Source organism: Zeus faber (assembly GCF_960531495.2).
Source record: "Zeus faber genome assembly, chromosome: 2".
Taxonomy (NCBI): domain Eukaryota; kingdom Metazoa; phylum Chordata; class Actinopteri; order Zeiformes; family Zeidae; genus Zeus; species Zeus faber.
The window spans coordinates 45,895,435-45,916,861 of NC_137189.1; the positions used below are offsets into that span (position 1 = coordinate 45,895,435).

General features: G+C 44.1%; 2 protein-coding genes across 2 annotated transcripts; one reads left to right on the forward strand and one right to left on the reverse strand.

The window, feature by feature from the left end:
* The first annotated feature begins 2,370 nt into the window (after nucleotides 1–2,370).
* On the forward strand, nucleotides 2,371–14,394 carry retreg2 (reticulophagy regulator family member 2). The gene is made up of 9 exons (XM_079996542.1): nucleotides 2,371–2,681; nucleotides 6,249–6,352; nucleotides 7,137–7,167; nucleotides 7,656–7,785; nucleotides 10,332–10,416; nucleotides 11,152–11,289; nucleotides 11,379–11,467; nucleotides 11,835–11,970; nucleotides 12,409–14,394. The coding sequence occupies exons 1-9, from the start codon at nucleotides 2,428–2,430 to the stop codon at nucleotides 13,137–13,139; spliced, it is 1,698 nt and encodes a 565-aa protein (XP_079852668.1). The 5' UTR covers nucleotides 2,371–2,427; the 3' UTR covers nucleotides 13,140–14,394.
* Nucleotides 14,395–15,600: 1,206 nt separating this feature from the next.
* Nucleotides 15,601–19,866, reverse strand: mdh1b (malate dehydrogenase 1B, NAD (soluble); the record flags this gene model as incomplete). The annotated part of the gene is made up of 10 exons (XM_080023934.1): nucleotides 15,601–15,624; nucleotides 15,722–15,861; nucleotides 16,114–16,286; nucleotides 17,375–17,516; nucleotides 17,645–18,011; nucleotides 18,105–18,273; nucleotides 18,779–18,921; nucleotides 19,342–19,476; nucleotides 19,624–19,736; nucleotides 19,845–19,866. 10 exons carry the CDS (start codon nucleotides 19,864–19,866, stop codon nucleotides 15,601–15,603), a joined length of 1,428 nt encoding a protein of 475 aa, XP_079880060.1.
* Nucleotides 19,867–21,427: the final 1,561 nt, after the last annotated feature.

The following is a 21,427-nucleotide window of genomic DNA, read 5'->3' on the forward strand; positions in this document are numbered from 1 at the left end:
GCTTGAATATATATTCAGCAAACATCATATCCCCATAAGACACGCTCTGCAAGGTGGGGAGGTCCTGTTCGGAAAAGACGGCGTTGACGGCTATGCCGAAGTAGCCGGGGGGGGGGGGCGGGGGTTATTCAAATTTAACTGTTGTTATTTACACCGTTGTCCAAAGTGTTACCAGCCTCATGACAAGTGTCCGATAACGGGAAAGTGCCTTGATTCAATGAATGAAGAAAGCATGAATAGAATAACCAAATTACAAGGCCAGGGTGGTAGTGGAGGTCCTGTGGGAACAGGAGTGGAATGTGATGAAAAAAAAAAAATGACTCAAATGTGAAGAGCATCGGGACATGGAGCTGGATCCTACCGAAATACGCGTCAATCTGGCCAAGAGACAAAATTGCTTCCAAACTTGTTGTCCCAATCTTACTCGAGTACCTTGAACAATTAGGGGAGGGTGTACTTTACCACGACACCGATTTGATCATTTACGTCAGCAAACCATGTACAAAAGAGGCGTTACAAATGTTGAAAAAATAATTCCTATTAAACTCAAAACTCAAGCTGGAAATACTGTTTGATCCACAGCTAGAAGTACCATTTTCTATTCTGATAGCATGGACAAGTTCCTCAGGGAAAACTTTAATTTTAATAAAGAGCTTCTCTCAAACCAAAATCATTGTTTAAGCGGTCCTAGCGTCACCAAAGTCGTATCGTGACATTCCCCATGCCAATCCCTTTACGATGAGCAGAGTATGGCTACACCCATCGAGTTTTTAGATGGACTGCCGGCTCCCTGCGATGATGAAGATAAGTTTCCCAAATACTCTGTTGCGGTGGTGGATGATTTAATAGACGAAGGCGGGGAAAACAAACTTTTCCCCCGAGCGTTGACTCATTTCCGACACCGTCGTAAAATAGCAATTATTTTTCTGGTGCAAAATGTATTTCCTCAGAGTAAATTCAGTAGAACCATCTCTGTGAACGCCACATATTACACCCTGTTTCAAAACGTGAGCGAATACAGATAAAAGTCTCGGTGCATCCAATATTCCCTGCGCAAAAAAAAATTTTTTTTCCTGCCAGCCTATCAAGAAGCTGTTCACCTGCCCCACAGGTATATCAATAGATTTAAGAACTAACTGTCCAGAGACTACATAACAGATTGTTACCGGGTAGTTGTACCTTCCTCGTCAGTAGTCGTGTATGAAAAAAACCCCCAAAAAAGCTGTCTTGACATCTCAGTATCAGTATCTTGCCTGGCTCCAGACGCTGGATCAGTTGAGCGCTCATCCGCAGCATCTCCGAATGGGCGGGGCGCATCTTCAAGCGGGCGTGGCTTATGTCCAACGGAGGCGGGGTTAACTACGAAGATAGGCGATTGTGGCGCCGCCCCCTGCGGTCGCCTGCGCCGGCGCTCCGGTTTATTACATTTCACTGCACATATGTATGAAAGTATGTATATGTGTATGTATATGTATGTATATATGTATGTATATATGTATGTATATATGTATGTATATATGTATGTATATATGTATGTATGTGACGAATAAACCTCTTGAATCTTGAATCTTGAAACTCCCAATAAGGAGGATGTATCCGCCAAAACGCGTCATTTAAAGGGGAAGCGTCGTTTAAAAACGGCATATTTGTCACAGTTTTGGATATTTATATATACTAGCACCACAAGTCAAAACCTGTTTTTCGAATTTCAAACTAAATCGTGTGTGTGTGTGTGTGTGTATATTTAAATATATACTATACTTTATATATATATATATATATACATATAGCAAGATAGAGTTCGAAAATAAAATTAAATAAAATTAAAAAGATAAAAGACATACGTGTGTGTGTATATAAAAAAATAATAATAATTATATATATATATATATATATATATATATGTATATATATAGCAAGATAAGAGTTCGAAATTAAAATAAAATTAAATTAAAAAGATAAAAGAAATACGTGTGTATATATATAAAAATAAAAATAAAATATATATATATATATATATAGAGAGAGAGAGAGAGAGAGCAAGATAGAGTTCGAAAATAAAATAAAATGAAATTAAAAAGATAAAAGACATACGTGTGTGTGTGTATATATTAAAATAATAATAATAATAATAATAATTATATATATATATATATAGCAAGATAAGAGTTTTAAAATAAAATGTAATTAAATGAAAAAGATTTAAAAAAGACATACGTGAGTGTGTATTTAAATATAAATCAAGATAGAATTCGAAAATTAAATTAAATCAAATTAAAAAGCAATCAGGGTACGTTTCGTCGCTCGCGCCACCATGCTCGCGCATGCGCGCACAGTGTTGTCGTCTTCTCTAATCCGCGAGCAGCCTCGTCAGGTCGGACCCGTCCGCCCTCCTCCAAAACAACACCACCAAGTGGGGGGGAAAACATGGCGAGCGGAGATGAGACCAGACGCCCGTCGCTTACTGCCTCCTCCCCCAGCTCGGCGGGCCTGGAGGCCCTGTTCCCGGATCAGCAGCCGTGCGGGGAGGTGAACCCGGAGGAGCTGGTCCGTCTGCGGCAGCAGCTCCAGGGCTGGCTGTGGCGCTACGAGCCGCCGCTGCTGGGGCTGCAGCGATTGCTGGTGTGGGAGAGGCCGCTTTGCAGCGTCTGCGGCGCCCTGACCCTGAACACGTTGTTCTGGTAAAAAAAAAAAAACAACAACAACAAAAAAAAAGAACAAAAGGACAAAACAAATAAAATCCTTGTGTTGGTTTAAGGCGATCAAATGACCGTTCGATTAGGGCGGTCATAGCGCGGTGTCGGGTGTGCTCCGACGCTAGCTAAGCTGTTAGCTTCTGCTTGGCTTCTCGTTAGCTTTTCGCTAGCGCCTCGTTAGCTAATCCAATTTTCTTTTCTTGGCCCGAAGGCAGCGTCGCTTGCAGCACGAGTTTGAACTGTAATTCATCTGGGGAGCGAGTCGCGTACACGCTCTTTGCTCTAGCCGTCGTGCTGCCGGCCCACCTAGCGCTGTCACCAAACGCAGTGGTAAACGGGTTGTTGAGGTTGTGCTGGCTTGGAGCTGGCCATCTAGTGGGTCTTGGTTAATTCAGTCCTAGGTCATGCTCCAGGGCGAGCGGCTCCTTTCTACGTCTGAACATGTCTTTTAATCCGGCGTTACAAAATAATAGGCCCCAGGACTCAGTAAATAGTCTTAATTACAGCGTGTTTTTCGGTCTCTCAACTCGTCTTAAAATAAGAAATGTCCGTCTTTCCCTCAAAATAAGTGATTCGACATGTCGGATGTTGTGAAACCCACGCCCCTACACACCTGCCGGTGCAGCAGGTAAACGTCCCGTGCTGTGTACCGAGCTGCCGTGCCTCGTCGAGAGAAAATCCAAGGAGATACGACTTACCTGTCTCACGTTCTGTGGGAAAGTATTTTGAGTTCCTCGTCACATGCCTCGCTGTCTGACAAAGAGAACCGTCCTAGTAACAGTTAATAGAATCATCTAGTTTGGTGGTACTCTATTTCAGAGGCTACGGGGGGCACATTTAAACAGCAACAAAGGGCCGCAATGTATTATTGGCGTCATCCTGGATAACTAATGAATTTTAAAATATTTCAATTGTCTGCCATTGTTACCCTTTAAAAGTTTATAGATATTCATAGTTGGACCTCAACAAATATAATGGCTCAAAAATGTTAAATTCTACCACAATTAATATACATTAGGCATTTTATACTGACATGGGCTTGTTTGTTGCTGTCGATCACCCCCCCCCCCAAAAAAAAAGTAGGGGAAAAAGCTCTTGTATGCAGAACCCAATAAAACGGAATTGTGTAATACGACATGAAATGATGGGTTATAGCGCTGGACTGTGGCATCGTTAACTGTGACATCATAAAAGGCTGTCTCAAACTCATTATATACTAATAACTTCTTAAAATTCTGTGTTTTTAATCTTTAATTTCATGTAAATGTCCATATAACTGTCCAGTTACACGATTATTACCAGTGTTAATTAGTTCTCGTGACTGAACTACGTTAGGCGTAACACCTCACCGGCGTATCACTAAAGTGCCTCATCCCTAGGATCTGCCCTGCACTGTGCCTGCCTCTCTTCGTTGGACACCTGGAGGGACAGAATTTACCTTACAACATCAATGCTATACTAAAAATGTTATCAAACGTGATATTAATAAAATGCTAATCATTTGAACAATAACCTCACAAAAACTAAATAATGACCTGTGTTGCTATCACAATATTTTAATGTTAATCATTAATTAACAAGATAAATTTTCTTTTTTTTTTACATTTTATCACAGTTGTTAATAACGGTAATATATATAGATATAACATAACAATATCTACACACTTAGAAATACTTATACAAAACAAGATGTGTCACTATTTTTTCCATCCTGGAAAACAGAGTTATTGTTAGCAAGGATGGCAAAAAAACACTTATTTTATCAGACACAAACTTGGCCGCAAAACTACAACTTAACTTTCACCACTTAAATCTTTAACATCAAATTGGTGGTGTGTGTGTATATTTAAAAAAAAAAAAAAAAAGTATAATTTCTTATTTAGGGACAAGGATTTTGCTACATAGTGCACTCGTGACCTAAAAGTTAAAAATATCAACATTTCAGGAAAGACTTACTGACCATTCCACATGTTCTGGGGGAACTTCAAAACCCTCTCTCTGATGCAATGTTCTGTCACATGGCTGTCAGAACACATTATGGTCTAATAGCCATCGGATGTCTGTTTCCCATGAATGACATTAGGGATATTCGAATGTGTCTTTCTGGCGTAACAATTTAATTAAGTTCTGTATCGTCACTATATTTGTATATATTGGTGCAAACACTGCCACAATTATGCCAATTCTTTCTTTTTTTTTTTGCATTTTTTGATTTCTGTATTTAGGTTTTAAGCGGAGACATTTTCGTACTTGTGAGTTCAGTCGCTCCTTAAATTTCCATTGCTAATAATCAGTACTAGTAAATTTAGAGGGTAGAGTTGAGTAAAAAAAAAAACCCCATATATTTTTAATAGCATTAATATGCTTTGTTACACCACGTCATTGACCCTTGTATAATTGTATTGCCTGTATTTACTACTGCTCTTTACGCTTATCTTGCTGTTCTTTTTAATGCATCGCAAAGGATCATAGCTGCTTAGACACAGCAATATTTTTGGACATTAGGGTTGGATGGATGCCCTGTATCTCCACAAAAGAAAATTCCATTCCAACACACAGGATGGAGAACTAGTGATGCAGGGCATCCAATATAAATAGTGACGCTATTTGTTTGTTTGTAGCAAATAAATAGTTTAAATGACTTGGGGGTGCTTTTCTGCCAAAGCAGTGAATCTCTGACTCGCAAACTGTAAATAATTAGTGCTTAAATTAAAGTCATTTGGCATAATTCATACCAACTGGAACGAATGAGGAGTCGCCATTTCAAAGTTTAGATAGGAACAGAATAAGGACACGCACCATTACCATAGTGAAGGTATAGAACAAGGCCACACCCCACTACTGCGCTCTGATCAGGTGGTTGAATACTGCTTATATCAAAATAATGCTGTTAATATATAATGCAGTTTATATAATAATAATAACAATACTGTTAATGATTAAAGATAGATTTCTTTCATCGATAAATCTAAATCCAGATGAGTCGGGAAATCCGGCGGCTTTTACAGAATGACTAGTTGAGCCAAATCTGGAGAAAAGAGTTAAACCTGCCACCACTTGTCGAAAACCCTGTATTTATCATCCACTTAGCGTTTCTTTATCGCCAGATCAATGTTTTTTACCTGACTTCACAGATTTGGTCTCGCGATAAATAGGCCAGTTTATTTTTACTTTCCACGGTCAGTTGGAGGCACAAAATTAAAGGGGCACTGTAATAATTTTCACACTTTTGGTTACAAATTTTGGTGACAGCAATTATACATCCGTAACCAAATATGTCAGGGGCTAGATATGTCGGAGAATCAATAATTTTTTTCTGGAACCCAGCCCTCGTATTGATTATACTTGGCTGTGGTAGGATACGGATTTGTCCGGAAGTCCCGTCTTACATTTAGTTAAATTTGTCTTAAAAATATATATTGGCTCTCTTGATACCTCGTATGGGTGATGAGAACCGTAGGTACGGATCAGTGTGCATGAAATTCCACCTCAGCGAAGTTCATTTTGTGGACAGTGATCAGTGTTTTTGTTGTGCGTGATTGTCAAAAACAGGCTTCTGTCCTCGACTTCCCTGCGCCCTCTGTTCCTGCTGAGCGTCTCCTTGTTGGGACTCATGCTGCTGGAGAGGTGGAAGCACAAGTTACCCCTGATCACTGGTAAGCCTGGTGCTTTTGTCATTCCCATCCCGCTCCTCCCTGGGTTTGTCGCCCACAGCCATTTAGAACACGCGTCGGGCCGCAGGCGTCAAGCGTTACCGTCTCTGGCCCTTAACAGTCGGATGGTACGTCATAAATACTTAATCGTGTAGCGTCTGTGTACACAAAAGCCCCTGCCCGCTGAGGGGTGGTTTTAAACTGTGTAGGTCGATAGGTAAGGGAGTACTTTTACACAGCTACTGTCATGGAAATGTGGAACCCCACACGCACACGAGGTCAGTCAGGCGCCATGGTCTATAAACTCAAAATTATGAACTAAAATATTCCATGAATATTAGAATTAAAATGAAATAGAAGTACACGGAAGGACACCGTGCTCCGTGTTTCTGTCTTCAGAATAATGACGTCTACAAGAAATGTAGGCATTTCCTCTGCCTTGTACAACTTGTGTTTGTGTTGTTTTTTGTTTTCGTTTTTTTAAGAAATGTTCCAAGGATACATTGGCAATGCTTTCTTGAACTCTTAATTGACAAAAACCCAGATAAAGGTTGAAATAGAGCCTTTTGCCCATAGGACTTAGCACAATAATGAATCGGTGATACTTGGTGCGAATCTTATATACTTACTAAATGTATACATTATTACGAATTACTCTGCCACAAATTGATTTCTGCCAGTTGCACTTGTTTTAACATGCTCTTTAGACGTGCATATTTTAAAATTGGAAGTGACCTAGTTTTGCTAATTATACCTTTTTTATTTTTTTTGTTTTTCTCCACTACAGTTCAACTTGCGGAGCCTCCCCCAGTACAAAGGTGTGTATAATAATGATTAAAAAAAAATAAATTATATATATAATATCAGCGCTGTCATTTGGAAACCAAATTTCCAAGAAAAATGAAACAAAAAAGGTTATATTTACAGAAAGAACACATTTTAAATCAAGCACATTCCATTGAATAAATGTGGACGGGGGAACTGAGAAGTGACTTAAGAAATGCAGAATTATTTTTGTAAAAGCCTCAATAGACAACAGACAAATAACTTAAATGCAAGTTCCAGTGAAGGGCCCAGTTTATGAAAGCATCCTCACACCCAGGAGTTTAGACTCTTTTTGTTTGCTCTTCCTTTTTTATGACCGCAACATGCAATGTGGAACCACCTCTCGCCCATTTAAGAGTGTGTGTGTGTGTGTGTGTGTGTGTGTGTGTGTGTGTGTGTGTGTGTGTGTGTGTGTGTGTGTGTGTGTGTGTGTGTGTGTGTGTGTGTGTGTGTGTGTGTGTGTGTGTGTCTCCACCAACAGAGAACCTGTGAGTGTGGAACCACGTCTGCTCAGTATTCCGGAGCTCAGCTACCACCTCGCCGAGAGCTACCTGTCCTGCTGCCTCTACCTGCAGGAGATGCTGCAGTACAAACGACAGAATCACGGCAAGGTACAGCCGTTTGTTTCCCCAGCACGGCGTAAGCAGTCGCTTCTTATCCCCCTCGCCCCCTCCGATGACTTGACGCAAAAACCTGATACCATGAAGAAAAGCAACGTCGTTTTGTGCTTTCGTTGTGCCAGTTGAAGAAGCTTGATTTCCCTGAGAAATAAAACAAACCAACTCCCATCACAGCACAAATACATTTAGAGTACAAAGATGTAAACAAGATAGACTACAGAAGATTCCGAACGGTAAATTGTCCAGGTTGAGTAGGGTTTTGGTGCAGGGGATGAATCCTTTTTAAAGCAGCGGCCAGAGAGAAGAGTCTCAAACTCGGGCTGAAGGGGGCCTTCGGTGCTGATAAATATAGACCTTGCCTTGCTGAGGGTCCGCTGATCAGATGCCGATCAGCGGAGACTGGAGTCTGGGGTGAACCTCTCAGCTTTAGTGTGCGTAGAAATGTTCTTACCTTCTGGGCAAAAGAGCTGGATGCGCAACGTAAGCACCGGATTTATGGCGCCGGCGTATGGGCCACGTTTGTCCTCAAACGCGTGCGTAAGTCGATAAATCTGAACGACATCCTAAATTGACAGGCGCGGACGCACATTTGCATAAGCCACGCCCTCCTTTTCTCCATATAAGGAACTTTCTGTTCCCTGCACAGAGGTAGACAAAAGAGGAGGCGCCGACTCTGCTGCGCACGTCTGCTGCGGGAGGTTTTGTGCTGCGTGGTGTGGCTGCGCGGTGCGTACACGCAGTTTAGTCATTCATTCGCGACCCAACAGTACGTTCTTACTTGAGTTTGTTTATACGTTGGAATTAATTTTGAACTGCCTCAGACCAGTCGTATGCACAAATAAAAAAGATGTCAGAGTTCTTTATAATGATATTGCCGAGCTTTAGCTAAAATGTAAGCGGCATATTAGAACCACAATTAGTACAAATGTTTGAAAATTCAATAATATACAATATCAAAAAAGAAAGGTTTTGCTACCAATAATAATCAGACACCTTTTTCTATCTTTTTTTGTGTGTTTTTATTTTTATTTATCCGTATTTTTTAATATATATATTTTAGTTGGGGGTCCTTAAATTAACTCTTGTATGTGCAGTTGGTGTGCATCTTTAAAGATCACCCGATTTCCTCTGGCAAGATTATTAATTATTCATATTTTCATTCTATTACCATATATGAATTAACTTAGAGCCACAACACGCCCACCTGAGACCGTCATATCATGTACTCCATTGTCTTCCTGGCTATCAGCACCAACCGCCTCAATGCAATTAATAATTAGGGAAAAAATAACCTATCTCCAGCCATGTTTTTCCTTTTTATTTTTTTTTATGAATACAATCCTCCCGTGACTGCAGTGCTGCTGGCCTTCATCACCGCGCAGCGCAGGCCAGCTGCAGCAGACATGCGCGGCAGAGTCGGCTCCTCCTCCTTGTTTACCTCTGAGGCCCGGTAGGAGGTTCCTCAGAAGGAGGAATCAAGGCACCATGCAAATTAGCAATTCCACGCGTCTGTCAACTTACAATGTTTCATATATTATGAATATATATTTTGGTCTTTTTTATTATTTATTTATTATTATTTATTTATTTAGAGCTGGATGCTTTTTGAATTGTGGCAAAAAAAAAGTGTTTGTTGAGGACAGCTTGCATACACATACAATCCTGACAGATCTGATCAAGCGTACAATTTAGATTTCCATGCACGACGTCTGGAAACGGTGCCTATTCTGGCAGAAGTAGTTGATGCGCCTGCGTGGAGAGAACCAAACAGAGCGCAGCAGTGAGTTTCAATTCCCGACACGTGGTCACAGCGAATGGAAGCTTACATGACGGTGACTGCCTGTTTTGTTACAGAGGACTGGTGAATGGAGACATTTGTACGGTGGGGGTTTGATGGGGGAAGAGTCAAAGACTCTGATGCATGTGACGCATGTGATTTCCTTTGTCCGCCCCGTTGAATCATTGGTGCAGGAAAAGACTGAATACAAACTTTTTTCATCTTAAAGCAATTTGTGTTTAATTTGTTTATTTATTTGTTGGTTTTTGTTATTATTTTCTAGGCTTTGTTAATTGTGGCTCCTCGAAGCGAACAATGCTGTCCATTTTAATTTGTTTATCACACGTTTACCTTTTTTTATTTTTATTTTTTTTGCTTTCTTTTACCAAATAAAGAAGTTTCTAGTTTTGTTTAACCAAAAATACCTGTGTGCTGCCGTCTCATTATTCAGACACATGATTCAGACAAATCCGCACATACGGTAGAGTCAGTCATCAAGCAATTTAAATCGGCCATCTGGCGTTATGTACAGCTGTCGTTATGTATTTGGGTTTAAATCCTGAAAAATGTTCCTACGTTAACCTGGTCTAAACCAACAATAAAACCCAATGTGTTTTCCGATTGCCGGAAAATCTGAAAAAAACGACAAAACCGAATATTCGTTAAAACCGCCGCATCCTATTCTACCTAAAATTCCCGAGTGGAATAGGACCCGGTACATCCCTCTTACACTAAGATCATTTCTCCCTTCATTTTCCAGTTCTGTGCGATGATGTGCAGCGGGTGTTTGGTGCTTGCTGTGGTTGGACATTACGTTCCAGGAATCATGATATCCTACATCATCGGTGAGCCACGTCGGAGCCTCTGCTAGCTCTGGGCTCTCTTAAAGGAGCACAGTAGTAGTTGAATTCTTTGTTAATGTGTCTGTACAGTAGATGACAAACAGGAGCCTTATTGTTGCTTCAGTCAAAACATCTGAAATGAGCGTCTTCTCAAATTCCTCCACAATAGATTTAGTTCTTTGTATATTGTTAGATGTTTGTTATCTGCCTCCTATAATAAAACTGAATTAGAGCTGTCATCATGACATTTGAATTGATTAATCAACTAGCTACGATTAACAATCCAGTTATTCAATTTGTTCAGTATTTTTTTGTTTTTTTCATTTTGTGCTACTATCAAGATATGTCTGTAATAGTGTAAACATACACATCCACCTTAATAAGAAAACTTTAATGTACATGGAATATTGGAATATATAAAAAGTCGGAAGTTTAACTCAACTGATGTAAACATGACAAATCCACATTTTATTTGTTTGCAACATTTTCATTGCTGGCGAAAATTCCCCTATAATATGGATGTAAAAAAATGAATGGAAATTAGGATTTTCCAAATCAATATTTTTCAGTTTTAATAATTCAAAAGTTCATAAGCTTCATAAACGTGTGTGTGTGTGTGTGTGTGTGTGTGTGTGTGTGTGTGTGTGTGTGTGTGTGTGTGTGTGTGTGTGTGTGTGTGTGTGTGTGTGTGTGTGTGTGTGTGTGTGTGTGTGTGTGTGTGTGTGTGTCTGAATCCAGTCCTCAGTGTTCTGCTGTGGCCGCTGGTGGTCTACCATGAGCTGATCCAGAAGATGTACACGGGCTTGGAGCCCATCCTGATGAAGCTGGACTACAGCATGAAGGGCGATACTGAGCACCGCAAGCACGACAAGAGGAGTGAGTGCCAGACGCACGCACGTCAAATCAAACGAGCTGAACGCTGTTAAAACGTGTGTGTGTGTCCGCCCGCCCGCCTTTTCCAACAGAAGTGAAGAAGGAGGCGGAGGAAGGCGGCGAGCCCAGGGCCGAGACAGAGAGCGACAGCGAGGAGGAGCTGTCCTGTTTCGCCCCAACGGTGAGAAGATCTGATCTTTGAGACCCTAATCTGAGTTTGTTTTTTTTAAATGTTGGATAGTACTATAGTTGGGGTTATACATCCTCTTATGGTGTCCTGTAAATTAAAAAACGTGGAAGTTTAACTACGAATTGTTTTGCCGGGGGGCTCCCGTGGGACCTCTCAAAGGGCCCCTGACCACCATGGAGTAAAGTCACCAAATGTGATGACTGAAGTGATTATCACATTCCGTATTTAAGGCTCTAAAAAAAGAAATAACCCTTTTAACCTCCGTTCCTAAGCGACCTCCCAACGTAACCGGCAGCCCCCTGATGCAGAAGCACCAGGTCACAGTAGTTTGTCATTAAATGTCCTGTCATGTGGTCAGGTGGACGTGAAGACCACGGCGTTGGCCATGGCCATCACGGACTCTGAGCTGTCCGACGAGGAGGCGTCCATCTTGGAAAGCGGTGGCTTCTCTGTGTCCAGGGCCACGACCCCTCAACTGACCGACGTCTCGGAAGGTAGGCGGCCGCTGGCCTCTCCGGAACGACCCAAAATTGGTTCACCGATTAAACGTTTAGCACGGCTATGTCGACCTTTTGATGTGGGGACTTTCTAAATGAGTTGGGCGTTAAGGAAGTTGGCAATGACACAAAAATGTATAAAAAATAGAAAAGGTAAGTAGAGGTGGACCAGACAAGAATAGATATAATACATATTGCAAAAGAGGAAATTACTTTTGGATAGAGATGCTATTTAAGACGAAATAAATAATTTGTTAGTGTTTCGCTGGTTCCTTCTGGACTTTCTATCTTAAAATTGAGAATTTTGACTTATGATGACTACCTCACCTCAAAGTTAAGATAAGGTTTTTTTAGCACGATTAATTCATGAATCAAAAAAAAAAAAAACGCACGGCTGTCGTGAAAATATGCGCGGCTTCCTCTTGTACGCTGCAGACCTGGACCAGCAGAGCGTGCACAGCGACCCGGAGGAGGCCTACCTGAGGGACCTGCCCGACTTCCCCTCAGTGGAGGAGTTCCCCTCCATGGAGCGCGGCCTGCTGCACTTCCCCCCGCAGGCCCAGGCGGGGCCCCCGTCGGAGGCCGAAGCCCTGAACCCGGCCAGCCTGCTCATCCAGCACCTGGCTTCCCCGCTCCACTTCGTCAACACACACTTTAACGGGCACGGACGGCCGGCCGCGGGGGCCTCGCCGGGGCAGGGGGCCGGGGAAGGAGAGGAGGGGAGGCTGGGAGGGCGAGGGGAGGGAGCCCCGGCGGCTCCGCAGCGCTCCCTGGAGGCCCTGAGCGAGGAGATAGTGAGCACGGCCATCACCACCGCGGTGCAGAACACTCTGTCGGCGCTGCTGCGCTTCAGCGAAGCCAGCGAGGAGCCCTCCCTGGCCGAGTTCCTGCCCTCCGAGGCCCCGCCCGGCATCCCGGACACCACCGCCCAAGCAGCCGCGCCGGCCCTGGATCTGGGGGACGGGGCCCCGACGGACACTGGCGACGAGGAGATGCCCGACGACACGCTCGTCCCCGCCGAGGAAGAGGACTTTGAGCTGCTGGACCAAAGTGAACTGGAGCAGATGGACGAGGGCCGGGGCTTCGACTCCGACAGACGGGTGGAGGGAGGGGCTTTGGGGGCTCCCGACGGGCCCCCGTCACCCCAGCATCAACCGGAGACCTAGCTTCCCTACTGACACCCCCCCCCTACTCCCCACGACTCGTCTGTTTTTATTTTTACACATGAGAACATGACAGAACTGCAGTTGTAACGTTCCATCAACATTTAAGCGTAACGTCTGGGTTTAGGGATCAGTTCATCGGGATCTTGTTTGGGCTGCGTCGCATTTCGGAAAATATTATTTATATCGCTTTCTTAAATCGGGATCGATGGGGCTTCGTTCACACCTGGTACTTCAACGTGACCGAGTCAAGCCGCGCTGACGCTCGGCCCTGGAAGGCATTCTTGCGCTTCGCGTTCCGTCGGCGCTCATCGTCTGCGGCCACGCCCTCTGAAATAAAAGGGCAACTGCCGAGCCTGCGGCGCCGGAAACAATCGGTGGTGTTTGGTGGCGAGGACTGAAGACTGGAATAAGCAGAGTTACTAGTTTAACGAGCGGCTAAACTTTTAAAACTGTTGCCGCTCGGAACAGGATCGATCCGATCAGGTTTCTACCCCGCGGGTGGCCTCCCAATCAATCAATCACCCTAACACGCGTGCGTTCGGCCGATGAAGATCACGTTTTGTTTTTTTAATGCCGGGTGTGAATTGGGCCCTTGAGTCTGAAGAGAAACATTTTATTCAACGTCCCTTAGCTTTGGAAATCCTGCAGGACCGCGGCCGTTATCAGCGATCGCAGAGCAACTTGCTCAGCGCGGCTCAGACCTTGGAAAGGAGCCTCGGGAGGGTTTTTTTGTTTTTTTTTCGCCGGCGTCCTGAATTCACTCAAAAAACGACCCGGTTGAACCGACCCGCCAGGTTGGGTTTACTGGTGCTGGGGTGGAGGGCGGGTTCAGGGCAGACGCCGTTTTAGTTAAACAAAACAAAACAAACAAAAAAAAAACACGGGTTGAGGGGGAAGCGTCGTCGTCTATTTCAATGCAAGACCGAGGGGTTTCCACAAAAGATCCCGAGAGTTGATTTCTCTTTGGTCAACGACGACGATTGTAACATGTGCATTTGACTGACACAGTGTGTTTCTTTTTTGTTTTGTTTTGGGGTTTTTTTTTGTTTTTTTAGGAGAAACATAGCGACGAAGTCTCATCGTTTCCCTTTTCGACAGGAAAACTTTAATTCTCTTGGATATATTCTCCTTACGGTTGGAAGGCTGAAGGAACCGGAGCCTTAGGTTTCTACATTAACACATCATAGATCTCTACTCACACATACACACACGTGACTTTGCTGTGGCAACATTAAAGTATTGCTCCTTAATTTTATTCTTTGTGAGTGAAGCCTGATTTTGATCTTATTTTCTGTGAATATATATATAAATATATATAATTTATTTTTTCTATCCAGACCTCCCCTCGTGGAACACGATTATAGATTTTATTCACCGCCTTTGGCGCATTGACACAGAAACAAACTTTGGACGGACGGGCCTGGCCATTACAAAACTATTTTTCAACATCTTGTTGTCATCTCTGGGATGTTTACTCACCAAAAGATGTAGTTTGTGCCACCAGAGGGCGTCCATGCATGCTATGCATCATGTGCAGAATGTTATTTTTACCGAAGCGCAGGATTAGATTTTTCTGGGGGTGGTGGGTGGGGGCATACTTTTAATTACTACATATCTGGCAGCTTCTGGAGGTTTGCCCGGTCAGCCGTTGAAAAGAAGCCGCTTTTGCATTCGTCCACCACTCGGCATCAGAATCTCAGGGGCGGGCTGAATCGAACACATGGCTGCGAACACTCATGCGTTTTACCGATCATCACCGTGCTCTCTCCGTTTGTACCGGACTTTCCCCTTTCTCGGTCAATGTCTCCTTGTGTATAATGTAAAAAAACAAACAAACAAAAAAACATTATGGGATTGTGTATACTGTAATCTGCATGTAAAATCGGCACTCTACTCAAGTTTCCCCGGTCGACCCGACGTACGTCCGTACTATTCAGACGTGCGGTCTGGAGCTGGAGGGCGAGCGAGGCCTGGGAAGATAAGTTACAATTGACATGAACGCCCCTTTAAAGATAAACAGCGGGAAAGTAAATGAACGGTGGAGGTGTCGCGACGAGAAATGTAGAGGATAATATAACAACCTAGTTTGTGTATTATAGTGTTTGTTTTTTTTTTGCTTAAAATGTTGCTTCTTGAACTAATAAGAAAAGGCACTTAACTGTAATTTTTTTCGGGGGGGGAAAAAAATGGAATCTATTTTCAAATTTCTCCTTTTTTTTCCCAGGAAGTACTAAGTCTGGTCTTTTCCCTCCTGTACTTGTAGACACACGCCGCAGGGGGAGAAGGACATTTTATGAAACTGCTGCTCGAAACAAGTGTAAGTCAAAGAGAATAAAAAAAACTAAAAAAAAACAACCGAGTATGACATAATTTTTTTTTTTCCCAACCAAATTTTTTTTCTTATTTATTTATTTTTAAGCTCCGCATTATTGAACTCGGTCACTGGGTATTTCCTCGATACCTAACAGCAGCAAAGTTCTTTTTCCTGAGAGGGACAGAACACAAAAGAAAACAGGCTGAGAGTGACGACGTGGGCCGAGGTTCGCTATTTGACGTGGTTATCGGTTTCCCTCCATACGCACCCGTTTCAGTTCATCGGCCGAGAGCTGCAATTCCTGTCTGCGCGTGTCGTCGATGGTCACGTCCGCCACCGGGGACCACCGCCTGTCTTTGAAGGTCACCGGGAGGGAGAACACGATGCCGTCCGGAAGGTTGAACTGGCCTGCAGTCGGACGACATCAACGCCATTTACCTTTTCTGGGAATAGATCGGTCCTTTGCGCTCCACCTAAATGAAGGGCTTCTCAAACTTTATTCTCAACACCAACCGACTGTTGCCCCTCCTCGACACGGTTTTCTTTTTTTTTTAAAGCGACTCCTTTTACTAACTTTGGTTGGGGTGGGTCGCGTCATGGTGTGCGGCCCCCGCTCCACCCTCTGGGTTAAAACCGTCCCTTTTCGCCCCTCGACGTTACCTTGGCAGCACACGCCCAGAGAGAGAATCTCGCCGCTCGAGACGCCGTTCCAAGCCTTGAGGACCGTGAAGATCCCGTTGGCGGCGGACATGGCCGCGCCCCGGCAGCTCTTGGAAGACATAGCCGCCCGGTGGGAGTTCACCAAGCCCGGGAACTCTGTTTCCAGCCACGTGCTTTGAGGAGCGGACATTGGGAATGAATACTTCTGTGAGATAACCTTTTAAAAGCACATTATGTATTTAATTAGAGTCTTAAGTCAGTGTTTCCACAACCCTTTGTTTCTGCCACAGCACACATCTTAAAGTGAGATATCCCCACGCCCTGTTGAACAAATAACTAAAATACTAAATCAAGCTCCTGCTTCCTCGTACGACTCCATGACATGCTGTGGGTTGTTCGTCAAAATTACCCTCAACTATGGCCACACCCATAGTTGTGATTACAGAGGCACAGGTGATCATTAAGCTGTTTGGTGCTGAACCGCAGGTAGATGTACATACGTGTACTGTGTATATTCAACGACCAACTTCTGGTTAAATAAGTAGTGTGTGTACTGTGCCTCGTTACATATCGTCATACATAGTCCATTAGGAAGGATCATTTTGCTACTTTCCAACTTGGGCCTTATTACAATGTCGGTTCCCATGATTCAGAACTCAGCACGACCTTGCAGAGCAATTTGATTCAAAACAACTTTTTGCCATTGCTGCAGTACGTCCAAGCTTCCTGTTTGTCTCTTACGATATAGCCAAAACAGCCGAATTCTGTAAGCGTAAAACGGTCAATAAAAACTGATAAAAGGCACCGTTTGCAACCATTTATTTCTTCTTGAAGAGACAGGACGTTATGAGTTTCCAGTTATCGACGATGTTTCCTGTTTCGTTAAAGGCTTTAAAAGTTTGCCATCTTGAACCGCATCAAGGCGCAGCGAGAGGCCGCCGCAGAGCGGTGGGTTTCTCATTAGTAACCGTGTTCCTGGGAGGTTGCGCGACGAACCTAAATGCACCAACACCTCAATAAGGCGCGGGGTCGGAAAAAAAGGCGAATCTATCCTTAAATGAGAGGCGTGTCTCAATCAGGCTTAATAAATATGACGGCAAACTCAAAAAAACTGTTCTGCCGCAGTGAAATGCCTCCGGTTCTGCGTTCCGAGGTGACTAGCGCCCGTATCAGGAGTCCACATACGGCTCGACCACAGTTTGACTTCTTTGCGTTTCAAATGGACGCAGCGTTCAAAGGGGATCGTGCCGCAGTCACCAACCTGTCGTAGAGCAGCTCCAGGACGGGCTGGGAGAAGAACTGGGGTCCTTTGATCGCCCCGTTGTATTTGAACACCTTGGCCTTCTGCAGGTCGACGTGAAACCTGCCGCTGACGTTCCCCCATATGATCACATCCGTTACGTCTGGGTTTGAAAGGTCAAATCGTCCGTTAAGGAATCACACAATGGATCTCGCGTCGGACTTCGTCAACTTCCAATTTTTTTCCCCGACATCCGAGTCGCTTGGCCGCCACGTCTTCGGCCTCGCTTACCTGACGTCCTCACTCTCAGCTGCTTGGCGATCTGGGTCCTGGCTTCGTTCTCCAGCTGCGTGGCGACGGCGACAAAGTGGCGGCTGTCGATGGAGCCGGCGCTCTCCAGCAGGAGGGAGCACCTCAGGTTGACGTAGGCATCGCCGGCCACGATCACCACCGCCTCCTTGTGGGCCCGCTCGCCGATCAGCTGTCCAAAGTGTCGGTAGCGCGCGGAGATTTCCCTCAGCTCGGCGCCGTCCTTGGTCCCTGTTTTCTTGTCAACCCCCTTGTTCCCCGCGTCGCTGTCTTCAGGCCACTGCTCGTCCAGCAGTATAATGACGTTGGCTTTCTGGAAGGCCTTCTCCAGGTCCGCGTGGATGGTAACCTGAATACATTCCAAACAAAACTGATCGTCTCGGCACTTTTAACGTCCGAACGTGGTAACCCCGGGTGTGCGCGTGTAGGGGAGCGGTCCTACCTCATGGAGCAGAGGGAGCGCCAGGTCCTGCACCTCCATCGCCAGGCCGTGGATGGCCGCCTCCTCCCCTCCCAGGTCCAGGAGGTGCAGGCTGATGTGAGAGACTCGGGGAAACAGCTCATCCGACAGCAGATGTGGAATCAGCTTGTAGCAGGTTGGGTTGAGAGCCCTGGCAGCCGGTCGGGGGAAAAAAGGGTGGTTGAGCTCAGCAGAAACCTTCACGCCCTTCTATCAAAACGTTAAAAAAAACCTTCATTAAGATGGTCGCTGGCCCTACCATAAAAGCTTTTAATACATATATTTTTAAGACTCGTCGTTTGCTCCCGATATTCTGTTGAATTAACCGAGCACCTAGGACATTTCCTATTTTTGTCCCCTAAGAATGCATAATCACTGACAAACTCACATTAGATTAGATTCAATTCTTGTGCCTTTCAGACTCGACCTATAATCAAGGGCTATGCACACAGCCCTGACGTTGTCTTCCGTTGCTTTGAAAAAAGCATATCCTGAATGACCGGAATAGTTGTGAAGACACCAACAGCAAATAACTGAGTGGATTTTCTTTTTCTTTGCCGTGCACGTCTTGTCAAACGTCCCGTTTGTTGATGCGCATCAGTGGATTCCTGCGTCTGTGGCACCCAAGCCTCCCCTGTGGGAGCCGGCCGACCCACCCGCTGATCCATAAATGAAGAGGCTGGATGAGGCTGAGCCGATGCTGCTCCTCTTGAATCAGGATCATCGCCGTCTCCAGGTTCTCTGCCGCGATCTTCAGCATTGTGTCTGCGGACATGTCCGACACGATGCTGTAGTACTCCTGCCGGCCATCGATGAGAAGGAATGTTGTCAAGTTATAGCGCGACGACAAACTAGCGATGATGCGCTGCCTGATTTTCTGACCACGAGCCGACGTTGAATCGGTGGCGATTCGAAAGCCGTCGCCTAGAGGCAGCCAAACTGAACTGGCAGTGTGTAGTGAACATCCAGAATTGGGACGTTGTTTTTATTTATGACAGCTCAGCCTGTGGTCGCACAGGCAGCACAGGCAAGGACAATATATAGAAATTGAATTGCATAACGTTACTTTATTTACGCTTTTGTCCAAAGCGGCATCGTACAGTAGGTACATTTTGTCAGTCGTAGGCAAAACCAACTGCCTAGAGTAAAGGGGGGGATACAGATCTTTAGCGGTAGACTTTACAGGCTTGGGACTTGAGGCAACAGAATCCATCTTTACCTGACAATGCTCCAGGAAGTCGTTGAAGCCCCCCAGGAGGAGCCCCTTGCCCCCGCGGCTTATCAGTTCCCTCCAGATCAGAGGCGACTTCTTGTGTTTCCATCCGTTGCTTTGGCAGGTGGTCTCTAGCCACGCCTTTGGGTTTTTTTTTTTTTTAGAGGAAGTAAAAAATAAAAAATAAAGTGACACAAACACACAGAGCATAATGGCAAAACCAACATATGATTTGTCCAGAGAATAAAAATGCAAATGGAATAAAATGGATTCCGATAAATCAGTCACCTCCCATTCATTTGGATGGATGGAGATCTTATGGACTGTGAAGTTTGGCAGAGATCCTTGCAGGAGGTCTGCTAAAAGTTCCACTTTGGCAAAATAGGGGCAGTCCGCTTTACCTAAGACATGACGTGGGGGAAAAAGACGTTTTATATTTCTTTATAGGTTGAGGTTAATATAGTCAGTTGGTACATACGCTCATGCAAATACAAGAGAACAAGCATTACCAGCGAGCACAAACTTTGCCATGTTTCGACAGCGGCCGCCTTCCGTCCACGGTATCCAGGTAACCACCGGCGCTTGAGGGTGGGACGCGTCGACGCGCGGTCTGGACCCGGCGCGTTGGAGGCGGCGCTTGTGTCGAATTACGATTACGTATTGGTGACGTCAGAGTGTGCCTCACGTCACTTACCCACCCGAAATGGTTGGATATTCCGCGAACCCCTTAAAGTTGTTAATAGCAGAAAGGCTATCAAAGCGTATTCTTATTGTTAAATGTTAAACACAATTAAATATAAATAATTTAAAGATCTTTCTTCTTTCCATGTTTTGTGCGCTGTCATCATCCCTGTTGCATTGTACTACTGTGTATTATTATAATGTTAGGGTACAATACCGTACACCTGTTGCACTGTACTATAGTACAACAAGTTTATAATTTATATAATATTTGCATAAGCACATATTTGTCTTGTTTGTAAGTTCATTATTTAAAAACCAAAATAGGTTCCGCAAATCTGTATTAAGATTTTTAAGTGCAAAAACAGGGAAATTATATATATTATTTATAATTAATATAATAAAATATAGTATATAAATATTATATATATATATATAAAATGTCTGTGCAACCATAAGAACAGTCAGTGCAGAATAAACAAATCTCACAACATACAGAACACACACACACACACGCACACAAAACTCAGTCCTAGACTGTAGTGAACAGCAAGGTTTTTAACCTGCTTATAAAAGTGTTGAGTGTGGGGGCCCCTCTCAGGTCCTCAGGCAGGGTGTTCGATACAGAAGGCAGCTTCCCCTGCTTTAGAGTTGGTATGAGGGATAGTTAAAAGACCCCTGCCTGTGGACCTGGGAGATCTTGCTGGTTCGTATGTGATGAGCATTTATTTTATATACTGAGGTGCAAGGCCATTTAGAGCTTTATATACAAGTAGCAGAATCTTAAAATCCTAGTTTTTACAGGGAGCCAATGTAAGATGTCAAAGAACAAACATTTTAGTCCCAGTGAGAATGTGTGCAGCCGCATTTTGGATTAACTGTGGCCCCTGCACAGCTGATTTTGGGAGGCCGGGGAATAGGCCATTGCAGTTGTCCAATCTACTCATTATGAATGCATGGATTAATTTTTCAGAGTCTGCTTTTGACAGGTAGCCTCGTCATTTCGATCTTTTTTTTTTTTTTTTTTTTTTTTAAATGGTAGAAAGCTGATTTTGTAATGTGATTGATTTGGCTCTTAAAATTTAGATCTCTGGGTGTGATTACACCCAGATTTCTGGCTTCATTCTTGCTCTCCAGAGACAGAGAACCAAGATAAGCGGCAATTTTCTGTCTCTGAGCCTTTGCACCAAAGATGAGTATTTCAGTTTTATCTTTGTCCGGTTGTAAACAGTTCTGTGATATCCATACGTTAATATCATTAATACACTGAATGAGGGAGCGTATGGGGTGTAGGCCATCAGGAGATAGGCATATGTACCGTTGTTTTGTGGTGATTTCCCCCCTCTTGGAGTAGTGATCAGTTGTTTATAGACCCAAACTTGATAAATAGTTCTCCAAAGAGGGGGGTTGG